This window comes from Hydra vulgaris, chromosome 02 (genome assembly GCF_038396675.1).
Source record: "Hydra vulgaris chromosome 02, alternate assembly HydraT2T_AEP".
Lineage (NCBI taxonomy): Eukaryota > Metazoa > Cnidaria > Hydrozoa > Anthoathecata > Hydridae > Hydra > Hydra vulgaris.
In genome coordinates this window covers 69,544,308-69,561,916 of record NC_088921.1, presented here as the reverse complement: position 1 = coordinate 69,561,916, position 17,609 = coordinate 69,544,308, and the positions used below count along the sequence as shown (strand labels likewise).

At 25.5% G+C, this 17,609-nt stretch overlaps 1 protein-coding gene across 2 annotated transcripts in view; it reads left to right on the top strand.

The window, feature by feature from the left end:
* LOC100215580 (oxysterol-binding protein-related protein 8) overlaps positions 1-17,609 on the top strand; it is a 93,016-nt gene that overhangs the window by 68,846 nt on the left and 6,561 nt on the right. For both annotated transcript variants that reach the window (XM_065791815.1, XM_065791816.1), the window contains 10 exons: positions 43-108; positions 921-1,033; positions 2,645-2,726; positions 3,369-3,564; positions 3,733-3,831; positions 8,970-9,067; positions 9,136-9,225; positions 9,490-9,687; positions 11,425-11,576; positions 11,947-12,141. In XM_065791815.1, coding sequence (XP_065647887.1) covers positions 43-108; positions 921-1,033; positions 2,645-2,726; positions 3,369-3,564; positions 3,733-3,831; positions 8,970-9,067; positions 9,136-9,225; positions 9,490-9,687; positions 11,425-11,576; positions 11,947-12,141 — 1,289 coding nt within the window. The remainder of the gene's footprint in view (positions 1-42; positions 109-920; positions 1,034-2,644; positions 2,727-3,368; positions 3,565-3,732; positions 3,832-8,969; positions 9,068-9,135; positions 9,226-9,489; positions 9,688-11,424; positions 11,577-11,946; positions 12,142-17,609) is intronic.

Sequence of the window (17,609 nt, the reverse complement as noted above, 5' to 3'; positions counted from 1 at the left end):
TGTTTTATTATTTCCTAAAATATGAAAATTTAAAACTTTTAGAGTGGAGAGACAGCTGAGGAAATGGAAGAAGAAAATAAAAGTATACTCTGGGCACTGCTAAAACAAGTTAGATTTTTATTTAGATTATTTTGTAGAAGCAAATCTTATACTACATTATTTTTGGGTTGGCTAAATAATAGGAATGAGCCTTTTTTAAAAAAGGTTTATTTTTAGGTCCTTAACTAATCTTTGTCAGTATATGCAACTATGTCTTTGCACATGTCCATGAGTGTTGCAACAACAAGAGGTTTATTCAGATGGCTGTTTACTGTATGTTGTGATAGTATGTAGCTAACTAGTTTATAGTTGGTATCGAAACACGGAGCTTGAAGGTTTTAATCATTTTGTGAAAGTGATATTCAAAATTACCATGAATGCATCTGTTGACTTGCAAAGCAGTTCTTAGTTGATCACAGGCTGCTTTAGTTTAAATGCTTTATATTTAATTTGATTGGTCTGCTGGATGAAACTTTGCTATTACAAAAGAGTTAAAATCAATGCTTTACCATTGCCTAAGTCACTGAAAACTGACCAATTGCATTCTGTGTGGTTTTGGCTGCTGTTTGGCTTAAGTTAAAATTCATAAATCAGGCAGTGTTGCATGTGTATTTAATGTTGTCTGTTATTTGCAAGATACAGAAGTTGGAATTTAGAAATTTTAATGAACTTGATATGCTGTTTCATGTCCTTTATATACTCAAATCATGGCAACTTCCAGAAGTTTTTAGGAATTTTTAGAAATACTTTTTGTTACTATTTAGCCAACCCAGTAATTCATTGTTATACAAAGTTAAAATTATACACACAAAAGTCAAAGTTAATTTATGTCAAAGTTTAGTATTTGTCACTGCAGTAACAGTATGTTTTGTTTTATTTAGGTGCGTCCAGGAATGGATTTATCTAAGGTTACACTACCTACATTTATACTTGAACCAAGATCATTTCTCGAAAAGCTTTCAGATTATTACTACCATTCAAATTTTCTTGCAATGTAATTGTTTTAATATGATACAAATTAATAATAAGTTTTAGTTTATGTTTAAACAAATTATAAACAAAAATATTATATATATATATATATATATATATATATATATATATATATATATATATATATATATATATATATATATATATATATATATAGAGAGAGAGAGAGAGAGAGAGAGAGAGAGAGAGAGAGAGAGAGAGAGAGACAAACACACACACATAAATTAAGTGTTCTAAAAAACAACAAATAAAAATGCTTATAGATGCTACAGCCTTTGTGTGCTCACCCTGCAGTAATTTTTGCCAGCGCAAAAATTTTTTAAAATTGCAACAAATCTTTTTTGTTCATTAAATACTTTTGTGAAAAAATACTTTTATGTATAAACTTTTATGTATATACTTTTATGTATTAACTTTTATGTATAAACTTTTATGTATAAACTTTTATGTATAAACTTTTATGTATTAACTTTTATGTATAAACTATTTTATTTCGAATTTAAATGTTTGTGTTTCTTTTTTTATTTTAGTTCTTTTGTTCAATATTTATTGTTTATAGTTCAATAATATTGTTTTTTTTTTATTTTTTTTTATTTTGTTGTTTTTATTTTAATTATTTTATTTAGAATTTAATTTTCGCAAGTTTTTTTTAAATTATTATATTTAAAATGTAAGTTAAAGATTTGTTTTGCCATTTTAAATATAATTATCTTATTAAGAAATTTAATTGAAATTGTTTTTTTGTGTGTTTGTTATCTTTTTATTTTTTTTTATTTTAATTATTTTGCTTGATATTTATATAAAACATTTTTTTTTGTTGTTACTATTTTTATTTTAATTACTTTATCTGGAACTTGAATAAAAAATTTTTGCCACGTTTTTTTAAATTACTACATTTAGAATTTATTCAAAAAATTCTTTTTGCTTTTTTGTTTTAATTTAAATATCAAATAAAGATGAATTTTTAAAATCATGCACGCCAGCCTAATAATGACCATTTGACCAGCACTTTTTTATGAACTGGCATTAAATTTAAAACGAAAAAACTTAAGTTAAAATTTACTACCATTATGGTGTAGTACTATACATAGTATGAGATAATATATCGTCGTTGGCCAGGTAATATCTCACTTGTGTAAAAAGCAAAATTTTACAGGAGACTGAAAAAACTATATATTTCAATGAAATGAGGTTTTAAAAGTAAGAGTAAAAAACAAATAACTAACAAATTATATTATAATTTGTTAGTTATTTGTTTTTTACTCTTGCTTTTAAAACCTCATTTCAACTAACAAATTATATTATAATTTGTTAGTTATTTGTTTTTTACTCTTACTTTTAAAACCTCATTTCATTGAAATATATAGTTTTTTCAGTCTCCTGTAAAATTTTGCTTTTTACACAAGTGAGATATTACCTGGCCAACGACGATATGTAAAATGAATTTTTTGCTGTTTCTTCATATTTTTGTAATCTAAAAAGTGTAATTGAATAAATAAACTACCTAATTTTTTTTTTATTAGTATTTAATGCTAAGTTTTATTTAGGAACTTTTTTATTTATTTATTTTGTATATAAATATTTAATGTGACTATCCTTTATATGTAAACAGGGCAGCAAACGATGAAAATCCTTATAGCCGAATGAAGGAAGTTGTTAGATGGTATTTGTCTGGATTTTATAAAAAGCCAAAGGTAATACATAATAGTTAAGAATATTCTAAATATGAATAATGTATCATTCTGAAAGTTATGTTGACTCTTTTTTTAAATAAGGCACCAATTCTTAATTTACAACTTTATTAATGGTTAATGTTAATTGACTTTTAAGAGTTCAACAGTGACAAAAACTATTTAGTAAAATATTTCCTTAAATCTTCATCATTTTTTTTTTATTTAGAACAAGCTTAGGGTTTGCAGTGAATTTTAACTAAAACAAAACCTTAGCTGTTTGCTTTTGACAATTATTTAATGTTATTAGTATTCCTATTACTTTTATAATTAATAAATAAAATAAAAGTTTTTCCAAAAAATAATTTTTAATGGGAATTAATGACTAAGTGTGATGCAGAAAGCCAAAGAATGAAGCTAAGCAGTTACAATCAAAGAAAATACCTAGCAGTTACAAACTGCTCATGAATGGTTAAGTATGCTGCAGAAAACTAATCAAAGAACAAGACCAATTTACAATATACTACTAATAAATAAAGTTTAATATAAACTTAATTTTTGTAGCATTTGAAATAAAAATAAGGTAAAAAAATTTGAAAAAATAAACGTTTTTGTAGGGTTTGATATAAAAAGTAAAAATATTTGAAAAGATAAACTTTTTTTTAGGGTTTAAAAAAGCCCTACAATCCTATAATTGGGGAAATGTTTCGCTGCATGTGGAAAGATGAAAAAAGTTCATCTCGTACTTTCTTCATAGCTGAACAAGTGTCACATCATCCACCTGTTTCTGCTTTTTATTGCTCAAACAGGAAAGATGGTTACACAATAGGTGGTTCAATTCTTGCTCGATCAAAGTTTTATGGTATGGGGTAATACATTTAATTTTTTAAGGGATAATATTATGGTTATTTGTTTTTATAATTACTGTTTTAATAAACCTTTTTTTTGTTCCTTTTTTTTATCTAATTAATTATTAAAATTTAAATTAATTAAATTTTAATTCTATATTAATTTTTGCTTAAATTATTAGGAAATTCTACATCAGCCATATTGGATGGAATAGCTAAGTTAAGACTTTTAAATAGAGGCGAAGAGTATACAGTGAATATGCCATATGCATATGTTAAAGGTTTTTAATAGATTACCATTAAAACATTACTTGTAAATAAAATATAATTTAGGGTTGATGATGTCTTTTATATAATTTAAGTTGTGATAAGTTTCACTTGATATTTCATTACATATCAAATAAAATATTCTGAATATTTTGAAAAGTTAAAGATATTTACAACGTCAAAGATATTTACAAATAGTAATAAATATTCTACAGTAAACAACTATCAAATTTAATGAAATAAGGATAATGATAAGAATAGTTTTATTATTAATATTATTGTAATAACAATAATATTAATAATAAAAAAAAAAATAATAATAATAACAACAACAAGAATAATAATAGTTATAATAATAATATTAATAACAATAATAATAAATAATAATAATAATTACAACATCAATAGTTATAACATATGAAAGATATTTAAAGTAATATTAGAACCCAAGCAAAATTTTTAGATAAATGTTAATTTTTAAATAGTTAAAAAGACCGTTTTTTAGTTTTAAGAATATTTAAAAAAATTTAAATAAAACAGTAATAAAACAGTACAATATTTAGGTGCAGGCTTAAAGTTGCAAGCATATTGTAGAATATATTTACAGTTTTCTCTATAATCATATAATAATAGGTAATGAATGTAAAAGGTAGGATATTATGATTTTGCTTCCAAATAAATAAATAGTTTGATAATTGAATAACGTCACACAATTTAAGAGCTCTAGAGGAAAAATATAGCATTTAGAGTTGACAAATATATCTGAGCGTAAAAAGTAGCATGATATATTTCAAGTTTTATGATTGGAATAATGATTTTGGTTGAACATTTTATTCAATCTGCTTATTTTTAATGCAAAGTGCTGAAAATATGATACAAAAGATAAATTAGAATATATTTTGATTCCTAAATATTTAACAGAATTATTTTTTTTCTTTCCATTCAATCTGAAATTTAGTTGTTTATTTTATAATAAAAAAAAGAAAAAGTAAGGTTCCTAAGCCCAATTTTTGTAGAACACTACTAAATAATTTAGCTAATTCTAAACTGATACCATTTGAACTGATACCAGTTGTTTCTATTTCAAAGTTAAAAAGAAAACTAAGCGGAATACCCCTGATATCATAGTGTCACAGTTTGTTGAGGGGTTGTGTGCTCAACTTCATTAAATGTCTTTCTAATGAAATAAGCACTCCGTAAAGTGTATTGTCATAAACTTGACTAATCTTTTCTGTTTGTTTCTATTATTTCTTTTCTGTTGCTTCTATTTAATAATATTAGTTTTTTATTAATATTATTAATATTAAGCAAATTTTTAAAGATTAAATAGAGATTTGGAGATTATTTCTATTAACATTAAGCTATTAATATTAAGGTTTTTTAAATGCGGTAGTGGTGTAGTGGTAAAGCGCTCGGTTCAGAGGTTCCGAGTTCGATCCCCACCACGTCCCTGGTAGTACCGAGCTCTACTTGTTTCTCCGCGCAGCAGCCTTGTTCGTCAAGGTTCGTGTTTCGGAGCTATAGAGTTGAGAGAGGGTTATAACCACTAATAAATAGCCTCCTTATCTGTATTGGCTCTCTTGGCCTTGAGGAGGTGAATAACAAAAAAATTATCTCCACAGAACACTTGTTGTTTTTATTAATGCAGGAGTTGTTGATTGTTTGTTACAAAGATCATATCAGTGTTTGTAAAGACATTTATATTTCTCCCAAAAATTGGAGAAATATTAATGTCTTTACAAAAAAATGGAGTCTTCAATTTTAGAACATTTAAAAACTAAAACTTTTAATTTCAAACTTTAGAACAATAAAACTTTTAATTTCAAACAGTTTACTTAAGTTAGAAAAGAAGAGAGTTAGGTATATTTAATTGGAGTAGTCCCAAAAAGAATCAATTCTGTGTAAAAGTTTGTGTACATTGTGTATAAGTAATGTGTACATTAAAATTTTGAGTATAGGGTTTTTTTTTGTGGATATGTTAAAGGCTGGAAATTTTTGTAAGAGTTATTCATAGGGATTAAAGATCCAGAGGTTATGTTAGGACCAAGATATTTGTTATTGTCAAAAGTACCTTTTATGAGATTTTATTCCTCATTTCACAAATTTTATAAAATTTATTAGCAACAGTGTTAAGATCTGAGTTTACATTTTTAGTGATTTTAAGACTAAATTTACTTTTAAGGTTCATTTCATATCTCCACAGAACACTGTTTGTTTCCATTAATGCCAATGAATCTTTTCTAAAAAATTACTCAAAAAATGGCATCCCACAATGCTCAGTTTTAAAAACACTCTTTCTTCTTTTTATTTTATTTATTAATGATATAAATACTTCTTTAAATTTAACTGCTTACCATTTTGCTGATGATACTAACATACTACTGTCAGTGGCGTGCTGGATCCAAAAAACCCAAACTTGATTTTTATAAAAAGAGCTGGCATTGACATTATTGCTTAAAAAATGTAATGATAGTGAAAGATTTAAAACGAAGGTTAAACGAAGGTTATTGAAAAATATATATCTCATGTAAAGTAACTGATCAATAGATTATCCAGATAATATAAATACTTTATTGATATTATATTTTATATATACCAAGTTTTATTTGAGATTAAAATTTGTCTGATAACTTCTAAAACTAGAAATTCTTTAAATGTAAACAATTTTAAATAATTACAATTGTTAAAGGCAATTTATATGATGTAATAAAAATTTTTGAAATTATTTGAGGCTGATGTTAAACAAAGATAAAAAAATCATGTAAAATGTCACCAAACAAATGCTTGTTTAGATAAGAAAATTGTGTGAAATGTCACCAAACAATTGTTCGCTAAGAAAAGAAAATCGTGTGAAGTTTAACTCAATACTGACTAAGAGAAAATCTTTAAAAAGTACAACAAAATTGTTTTATGAAATATTATAGTTAAAAATTTAAATCCACACAGTTAACTAGAGAGATATAAAACTAAATCTTCATTTTATAAAAGTTCCTAGAGATGGTCATCATGTTACAGCAAAAGATTTTTTGAAAGGTGTTTTTGCTTTTGCTTTTTATTATTAAATTTGCTTTTGATTATAATCTATATAAGTATAAGTATTTTTGCATTGCTGCATTTTTTAAGTTTTAATTATTTTAGCAAACATTGGTCTGTATGATTTCTTAAGTAGAATTAAGATCTAAATAATAAAATGTTTATTCGCTAGTGAATTAGGTCTTAATAATAAAATATTTATTTGCTCAAGAATAATTCTATTTAGAAATTAACTGTAATTTAGTAGTTTTAAAATTTTGGATTATGTTTTATGTGTACTGATTTTTGGTTTACTCTATTAATGAAATAAAAAAATGTTTGTTAAGTTAAAATGCTCAATTAAACATTACTATGAACTTTAGAAAAACTTCTTAACTAACGAATAATTTTTAAGCAAAAAAACTGTTTTCAATAGCATGACACAAGCCTTGACTTCAACAAAAAGTTAATAAAAATTTAAAAAAACTGATAAATAACATCCTAACCATCTCACACAATACTTTTAACAAAATTATTTGATGATTAATGTAATGTGTTGAAAATTTTGAAAAATTAGTTAAAAGAGTTATTAAATGTACTGTTCTCAATTTTTTTGTTTGTTTTGTCTTGATTTCTCTATCAAACAACCTTTTTGGTATTTTTTTCTTGTAATATGCTTTCAGAATCTCCTTTTTGAATACTCTTTGAACTAAAGATCTACTGCATTTAAATTTTGTAGCTAAATCTTGTTGTGACTGAGTCAGATTTCAACGAATTCAACTATTGGTTTTGCCTTCTTTTTAATAATAAATCTTGATTTTCCACCACTTCCCGATTTTCTTTTTACAATATTGTTTTCCTTATAACATTTTATAAAAATTCCAACAGTTGATTTTATAGATTTGCTTTTGAAATTGTGGAATATGAGAACAATGGTTTTCCATGTAAAATTTCAAAAAAAAACTTTTGGTTCTCAGACTCTTTACTCGACATTGCAAAAACTAATGAGAAGTCAATAAAACTACACCCACTTACCCTACACCCACTTACAAAAAAACTACACCCTCTCACAAAAAAACTGATTATGTAAGTATCATTAAAAAAAATCATTACCATTGATTAAGTGGTTTTTGAGAAAACTCAATTTAAAATCATTCAAACTCTTAACTATATATCACTAACCAATCATGGTGGTATGCAGTTAAAAATTATATTATTACAAACAAATTAGGATTAGAATGTAGTAATTTTTTTTGACTATTTGACTAAATGTTAAATTTGTGTAAGGTCACTTATATTCAAATCTTCTATGTATAAATAGGATTCAGTAATTCCTTTCACCGCTTCACTGTAGGAGTATTGTACTATTAAGGTTAGAAATTAATTTGAAATGAAAGAGAAGCAATAGTAGGGTGGAAGTAAATTTCTGCATAAATATTGATAGAATTATTAATTAGTTGTTGATTAAGTATATTATTCATATTTCTGAATAAACTTTTGTGGTAAAAGGGTTGATGATATTTAAAAAGTTAACTTAAGCTCCAGATCAGAGAGGCCAAATGAAATATTGTTTGATATACAGGACAAAACCATTCAATTAAAAATCAGGTTATGTGTTTTTTTAAGTTAAAATGCACTTATAATGTAAATCTATAAGTTGAATTGGATGGCTCTATAATTTTTTGTTGTTGCTGTTGTTGCAAAGCTTGCGCTTTTAATTTATTGTCTTGATTTAGAATGTAAAACCACAGGTGTAATATAAAAAAAAATCAAAAAGTTAAATTCTCAAAAGAAAAAATAATAAAAAGTAATATTAACTAAACTTGCTTTTTCTAATAAAAAGAAAATGAATAAAGTTAAACAGCAGTTAGTGAACAGCATTTGCAAATAAAATAGTAAATTAATTATGTTATTAATATTATGCATTATTTAAATTGTAAAATCTATAGATCTATACTTATAACTAACAATAGAAATAAATTGCCTACCTCAGACACTTTTAGGCTAGCAGTTAGTCCTTGGAATTAGAGTCGCCAAATGCCGACTCTAATTCCAAGGACTGATCGAGTATTATGGTTTGTATGAGTATAAATAAACAATTTTTTGTAAAGGTATTATTTGGAAGTATCTTTTTATTTAGGAATTTTGATTGGCTCATTAACTGCTGAGTATGGTGGAATTGTTCAAATTAAATGTGAAAAGACAGGATATGTTGCTGAAATTGAGTTTAAACTTAAGGTATGATGATGAATTTTATTTACTTTTATAGATGATGATGATGACTTTATTTTATAATATTCTTATAGCCATTTTGGAAAAAAAGTGGAGAATGCAATTATGTATCAGGAAAAATTAGAATGGGAAATTCAGTTCTTGCAAAAATTGAAGGAAAATGGGTAAGGGTAGTTTTTTAATTTATATATATGATCTATTTGTAAATCTATGCAGGAAATATAAAGGGTAAAAGTTAGTTTCGTTTTTGGAAAAACCATGAAAATTTACTTAAAAGTTTTGTATACATTTTTGTATAAGTATATATGTATAAACTTGTATATTAAGGTAATTAAAGTATAAGTAAATTTTAAAATTATTTAAAAATGATCTAAATACAAAACAATTACAAAATGCAAAATAAAAGTTCATTCATATTATTATTTTAGGACAGTGAAATACACATTTATGAATATAGCAGTAATCAATCAAATGAAGAAACAAAGCCTAAACTTTTTTTTTCTCCAACACCTGAAATGAAGCAGTCAAGATTAAAGTGTTATAATGTTGCACTTGCTGAACAAGAAGTATATGAATCTGAAAAATTATGGCTGAAAGTTTCTGAAGCTATTAAAAATGCTGATCAAGTATTTTTTATTTTTTTAAATACATATCTCAATAATAATACCACAACAATAAATTTTTTGATTTGCTACTAAAGGTATAAATGTTGCATTAATTTTAGATTCCTGATTCCTAAACTTACCTCTTAGAAATTTCTAGGATTTTTTTATAGAATTTTCTAGTTACAAAAGAAATTATTATAATGTGGTTTTGTCATTAAGATAATAAAACATTGTTTTATTAAATTTAGTCAAGTTACCAAGGTTTTCTAGAATGAAATCCAAATGAGAATTCAAATTAGAAAGTGGAGTTTGGGAGACGTTCTACATCCCATTGAACTGTAGTGATGAAGGGGAACATTGACAACTTCAAAATTGTCTGATTTGTCTTGATTTGAATTTTCAAATTTGTCTGATATTCTGCTAATTGAACAATAATAGCTGCCATAAATAACTTAATTGACAGCCAATTAAATAACTTTATTGACAGCCAGGCAGCAAGTTTAGTATTGCTTAGTAAGTAAAGTTTAGTATTACTTCGATGTTGCATAAAGATTTCGAATAAGTAATACTTATTCGAAATCTTTATGCAACATCTAATTTGGGGATAAGTAAAAAATACTCAGTCTCTCAACTCGACTTCACTGATCTAGAGAACTTATCGTGTAAACACTAAAAACCTGGCTAATTTTTATTCATGACCTTGACAAAGTTTTTTATAAGACAAGTAATGCTGGCTGAATCAACCAGAGGCAGATGTTTAATATTAATGGGCCAGTAAACTCTTTTTTAGCATTTTGTATTGGCTAAAATTATCACTGCTGTTCCAAAGGCATAAGAAACACATGGGCTTTGTATACCTCAGCTGCATTCCTATAACAAGAGCAAAAGCTTTTAAATTGCTGCAGATCATCCTATGTGAGTATCAGATATATTGTGAGTATTTTTAGTTGTGAGTATCATAGTATATGTGAGTCATCAGCAAGCTCTTGTGTATTCATTTCAACAGATATTCCTTCATTCAAACAGCAAAATTCTCCTTTATTCAACATGTTTCTCCTTTATCCAACAGTATATGCTATCATTTTTCAACAGTATTTAAAATATATTTTGTAGAAGGGTGCTATTTACTATATAGATACTGAATGTTAGGCTGAAAATTGCAGTAACAAATGAGAGGATTTATTGAGTAGAAAGCTGAGAGCTTTAGATGTTAATTTCTGTAGACAAATGCCAAGTTGTATGATAAGTGAAAGTAATTTTTTTTTTCAAATGTTATCCAAGAATCATGATTTTTTGACAATTAAAATCATCTAATAGACTATTTAGATCATCCTGCCTATAAAGGCGAGGGCATGATGATGAATCACCATTAGAGCTAGACACTCAAACATTGGACTCCTCAGACATGCTATAATAACTCAAAGCATCAAAATATAGATCTGCTCTAGTAGAGCAAGTAGAGGTAATCTGTCTCCATGAAACACTTTATTGTTGACAGATGATCTGTATACTTTTTGTTTTATCTAGTCTTAATTAAATGCATATGATTAAAAATCCTGAACTGTTAGCTCAAAAGTAAGATCACATTAGAATTTAGTAACCTCATATTACTCTGAAAATAATATTTTATTATAGTTGTAAAATTTTTGTTGCGTTTTTATTTTTATGTATACAAAAAGAAAAACATTTTAATAAAATTTCATTACCTGGTATAGTTTATTTTCTTTATTTTCCAAATTAGTTCAAAAATATTTTTAGACTGCAGCCACTCGAGAAAAGCTGGTACTTGAAGATGAGCAAAGGCGAATCCACAAAGAGTTGCATGAAAATAATAAAGAATGGGTTCCACGCTACTTTGAACGTGACACTGAATCAATGAATGAATATTCATGGGTTTATAAGTACAGAGAGTAAGTAAGACTTGAGAAATAATTAACATTTTATTCTTGTTATATAAACACTTTTGTTAGAATGTTATTTAATAATGTTGTGTCTATGTATTGTTTGATATATATATTTCTGAAGACATAATTTTCTCATACTATTTTATGTTGTTTATTAGTTAGTAGTTATGTTTTAACTTAAGTTATGTAAGTTAAGTTTTTACATAACTTTGTTTTAACTTTTAAGTTAAGTTAACTTAACTTAAACTTAAGTAACTAAAGTTATGTTTTAACTTAAGTTACTACTTATGTAATTTAAGCTGTAACATAGCAAGTAATATACCTTGCAATTATAGAATTTTCAATTTCAAAATAGTTACAAAAATCAATATTTTAGTTTGCGTGCATGGGATCCAGATAATGATCTTCTTCAATTTGAATATCAAGGAATTTTAAGAACCCAGACTATTCGACAAGTAGCTATTGTTAAAAATGCAGTAAGTTTGTCTAAGAGTGCATTACCAGCATCCTCAAACAAATATTTGCCTTTAATTAAAGAGCCTGAGGGAAGTTGTTCTGGTGGTTCAAGAAGGTATTTATAGTTTTATGTTATAATGTTCTGTTATAATGTTATTTATGTTTCTAATATTCTCTTCGCTTTGTTCTTACTATGTTCTATCTTTGTTTTTACTATATTCTATCTTTATTCTTACTATATTCAATCTTTGTTCTTACTATATTCTATCTGCCATTACTAATAATAAAGAGTATAGTACACAAATGGTTGCTATGGTTATATACAGGTAAAGTTAATTGCAGCATACATTAGGCTGCAAAACTATTTGAAAACTTTAATTTTTTGTTTCAGTTTATTTAATTAAAAATTTAAGCTTAATTAATTGTTTATCAACCTTGACTTGACCACAGCTGAAAGATGCAAAACTTTCAAAAAAACTTTCAGAATCAAAAACTTTCAAAAAACTTTCAGAATCAAAAACTTTCAAAAAAACTTTCAGACTCAAAAACTTTCAAAAAAACTTTCAGAATCAAAAACTTTCAAAAAAACTTTCAGAATCAAAAACTTTCAAAAAAACTTTCAGAATCAAAAACTTTCAGAATCAAAAACTTTCAAAAAAACTTTCAGAATCAAAAACTTTCAAAAAAACTTTCAGAATCAAAAACTTTCAAAAATGTCAGGAGTAAGCAGTGTAAACAAAAATTTGAAATTTTTATTATTTTTAATTTTTATTATTTTTAATTTTTATTATGGCATACCAAATATGAAAATTGTCAAAACAAACAAAAATCATTTGTTGCATTAATGACCAGTGAATCTTGAATATCATTCACAGTTCATTCAAATCATTCACAATTTATTACCTTTTTTAGATCTTGCTAATTTATTGAATGATTATCAAACATCCAAAATCTAAATGATACATAAGGAATCATACAGATTCCTTATGCATTGTATAATTTAAATGCCACTCAATTAAATTAAACTAATGAGATTTTAAAAAGTGATGGTATCACTTTTTTAAATGTCATTAGTTATAAAAGTGATACCATCAACTAAAAGGTGGTATTGACCAGTTTTTCTCATATCTTTTCCATGTAAACTAAGGAAAAGCTTAGTAATTGATGCCATTGTATTTCATCTGTCAAAACAAAATTTTTTGTATCAATCTTAACATTGTTTTGACATGTGTTACATACTTTAAGACATGTGTTACATACTTATTATTTAATGCACATCTAATTACTTAGAAAACACATATCTAATTACTAATTATTAGAATCAAACCTCTATGTATCAAAATACTTTGCTAACAAAAATGTTGCAGATAAAATAAATCTAGAGATTTAAAAAATATTCAACATAAATTCTCATACCTTATTATTCTCAAGTTGAAAGCTTATGGAATTGTTGGAAACCTTCATGATTGAATTATAGACTTACTCACTAATAAAAAGCACTAATAGAAAACACAGACTTATCTAATTATGTAGAGAATACATATAAAACGCATATCCTATTGTTTAGAGAGCACATATTTAACTGGACTAATATTACTAGTAGTGTACCAAAGTTAATTTGAATTAAATAAAAAGTTATTATTTTAACCACAAATTCATTTGAAAAATTTTCTGTTCATTTTTTCAATGTAAATGTCAACAAATCTAATGATTTTTTATAGGAGACATCTAAATGTAAAAAATTTTTTACTTGTCGTAAAGAATTCAAACATGTTAAAGACTATAACTCTTAAATGTTATCAATTATGTGAATAAAAAACTACACACTTGTGTAAAAAATATGCTCTGAAATTCAGCAACAACTACCAGTAGTATTGAAGTTACTGATGTGTTTAACAAACACTTTAAAAGTGTTTATGTAGTAGATAACAGAAAAAAAAGAAAAAAAAATTAAAATTAAATGTAAAGCAGCTAAATAGTAAAAGAAATTTTTTAATGGTTAAGTTTGACATCCTTGACATTTTTTTCAAAGTTTATGGAGAACTAAAACATATTTAGCTTACTGGATTATTTGGTCCAAATGGTATACCAAATATACTTTTAACAAAATTAACATAATATGAGTTATTTTTATTATTCTTTTATTTTTTGTATTTAAATTTCACATTGAGGTCCTCACCTAAATAGTGGCTGTTTTGTTTATCCTATTTTTTAAAAACTACTCATATCAGTTGCAGAACATTATTAGATCTGTGTTTTTGGAATGCATGGGTGCATAGTCTGAAAAGGACTCTATCTGTAAATCTTTTTTTTTGTCTAGTTTTGTCCGGGAGCTCTATAAGTGTTGAATGACTTATGATCTGCAATAAGAAATAAATTCATAATATTTAATGACTTGCAACCTATTGTTTTTTAGCCCTTAGTCCTTGCTGCCATTATATATAAGGACTCTGGGGAAAAAATTTATTTTTATTTAAATCTTTCTTCTTTTCTTCAACTTTCCAAATCGCTTTCCAGACAACTCGAATCATTTACCTTCTTTACTCAACTTTTGTCTTGTTTCTGATCCTATTCAGTGCTCAGTTTCTCCACATTCACCCTTAGGTGCTTCTGATCACGGTTTGATCTCTTTAAAACTATTATCACATTCTTCTTCATCATCTGAATCCCCCTATCATCTTACCTTTTACAACTACCTTAAAGCTGACTAGGACTCTTTCTGTGATTTTCTTGGGTAGAAATCTTTCATCTTCCTGCTGACAAATGTGCTTCTTACATAACTTCTTGGATTCAGGCTGGCATGGAATCTTTTATTCCCTCTTGACGATTCCAGGTCAAGCCTCACTCTTCTCTTTGACTTTCCTCACATTGTACTGCTACAATTTCCAATCAAAACTGTTATTTCCATATCTATTAGCACAACAATTCTCCAGAAAACAGATGTCTGTTTATTACTGCTAGAGACCAATGTAAAAAGTTTTTGTCTAATGCCAAAAACCGCTATTCTCAGGTCACGAAATCTCGTATTTCATCACAAAAATTAGGCTAATGTGCAGGGTTGCAAAAAAAACATTTTTTGCAAAAAAATTAAAAAAAAAAATTATGGGTTTATTTAAAAAAAGAAAAAAAGAAAACCATGAAAAAGAAAACCGATCACGGTTTGATCTCTTTAAAACTATTATCTCATTCTTCTTCATCATCTGAATTCCCCTATCATCTTACCTTTTACAACTACCTTAAAGCTGACTAGGACTCTTTCTGTGATTTTCTTGGGTATATTGAATTAATAATTAAATTAATTTTCTATCAACATAACTGGTGTAATTCATCAACCATTATTATTTAGTGTACTGTATATAAAAACAAACTTTGCCGCTTTTTCCACTCTAATCTTGTTGCTTAACTTGGAATGAAAAAGTCCAAAAGCCAAAGAAAATTTTCAATTCCAGCGCTAGAAGTTGGTGCAACAAACCTTCAATATCCATGATAATGCAAATAATGCAACATTATCAATGTCTGATTACTTTGAAAATTGATCAGACAATCTGAGATTTTAGCCGGACAAAGTCCAATGTTAGTGACACTATATGTGTGTGTGTATATATATATATATATTTATATTTATATATATATATATATATATATATATATATATATATATATATATATATATATATATATATATATATATAATTAAAAGTAAATTAAAGCTTTAAAATAAAGTTTAAAATACTTTACTTTTTATTACGTTTTTAATTGCGTTTGAAATTAATTACTTTAAAACCTTTTTAAAGTTACGCAAAATGCTTTTAAAATTACTTCTATTGATAGTTTAATAAATGAACAAATTTTATTTTAATTATTGAATAGTGCAATTAAGCTATTGAAAAAAATAATAATATTTTTAAGTTGTATAAACATTTTTTCAAAAAGTTGCAAAAAAAATTGTTTAAAAAAATAACAGTCTTTTTAAAATAGTAATTCTCAAATCATTTCATGCCTTGATTAGTAAGTCAAGTTTAAAAATAAACTTCTAAACAATTCTTTGTGAAATTAGAAACAAAAAAAGAAGCAATTAAATCTTGGAAAGATTTAGTTTAGTTTATTCATAATTTAAAGTAACTTAAAAAAAAAATCTTTAGAAAGACATGGAACAATAGTTTCAAAAGTTTAAATTTATTATAAAAAATACATACCTAATAAAAAAAATTAAATATAACATTTAGTTTACAAATAATACGTTTATTTTAAATGGTTAATTTTTGATTATATTTAAAGCCTTCCTGTAAAATAAAAACTTAAAAAAAGATCAATGATTAAAAGTTATTTGTAACGTGACGTTTTTTTTAAATTGTATTAAAATTGTAAAAACATCAAATCAACCGTTGTCAAGTTGTGAAAAAAAAAAAAAAGATAAGTGCTGTCAGTTAAAGCATGAAAATTCAAGTCTTAACAAAGATACAATATTAAATTAAAAGTATTTTATTTAAAAAATGCAAGAATTGCAATAAAATATTTTAAATAATAAGGAGAGAAACTACAACTTCAATTGACTAAAGTTAAATAAACTTAAAAACATGACAAAGATTTTGATTGCATAACTTGTTTCCGTTAAACCGTAAAAAATATCTTTTAAAAGTTTGATCGGACATTGTTCGACCCAAATAAGTTTTGATGGGGCATTTTGTCAGGGATTTTATAAAAAATTAAATTGAGCCCTGAACTTATCTAGAGCAACTCCAGTTAGTTTTAATATTTTATAACAAATATTCAGCATTTCGCTTTATCTATATTCACTTACTTTTCTATTGATCATGGGATTCAAGTCTCTATTTTTTCAAACATTGTCAAAATGATGCTCCAGTTATTGACACTTTTTTTTAAGTGAATCACATACAATTCTATCAATACATAATCAATAATAAAATCAATACATACAATAATAAAATCAATACATAATTCTAGCATGTTTCAGTAAGAAGTAGTAATTTTGTTCCTCCACCTTCTCTATAATTTGCTCCATTAGATAATTATTTTGTATATATTTTATTATCTGTTTAATATACTTGCTCACATTTACAATGTTAAGATCATTCACTAAATAGTTTAGCATATGAGCAACACACCCATAAGTTATTATTATATCCCCTTCAGATGACAATACTTGCATTGATTTCATATTAGCTGCATTGCCTGTCACAAAGCTTTTTACTGTGCATCCAAATTTATGTAAAATAGATTTGTTAAATGACAATAAAAAATGTAATAATAAATTTTATTATTTAATATTAAAAAACAATATTTAAACAAAATAAATATTTCACAATATGTACATATATAAAATATTGATCAAAAAATTGTTTCTATTATGAACATTTAATTACTACTAAAATTAAAATTACTTAAATATAGTTACAAATTTTTTAAATAGTTTAAATTATTTTCAATAAATATTTATAATAAGGAAGTATTTGCAACTTGAACATTTATTAAAATCTTAAATGAAATAGTTTTTCTTTGCATAACTAAAAAAGCATGTTTACGACTACCACAAAATTCATGTATTCAAAGAAATACCTTTTA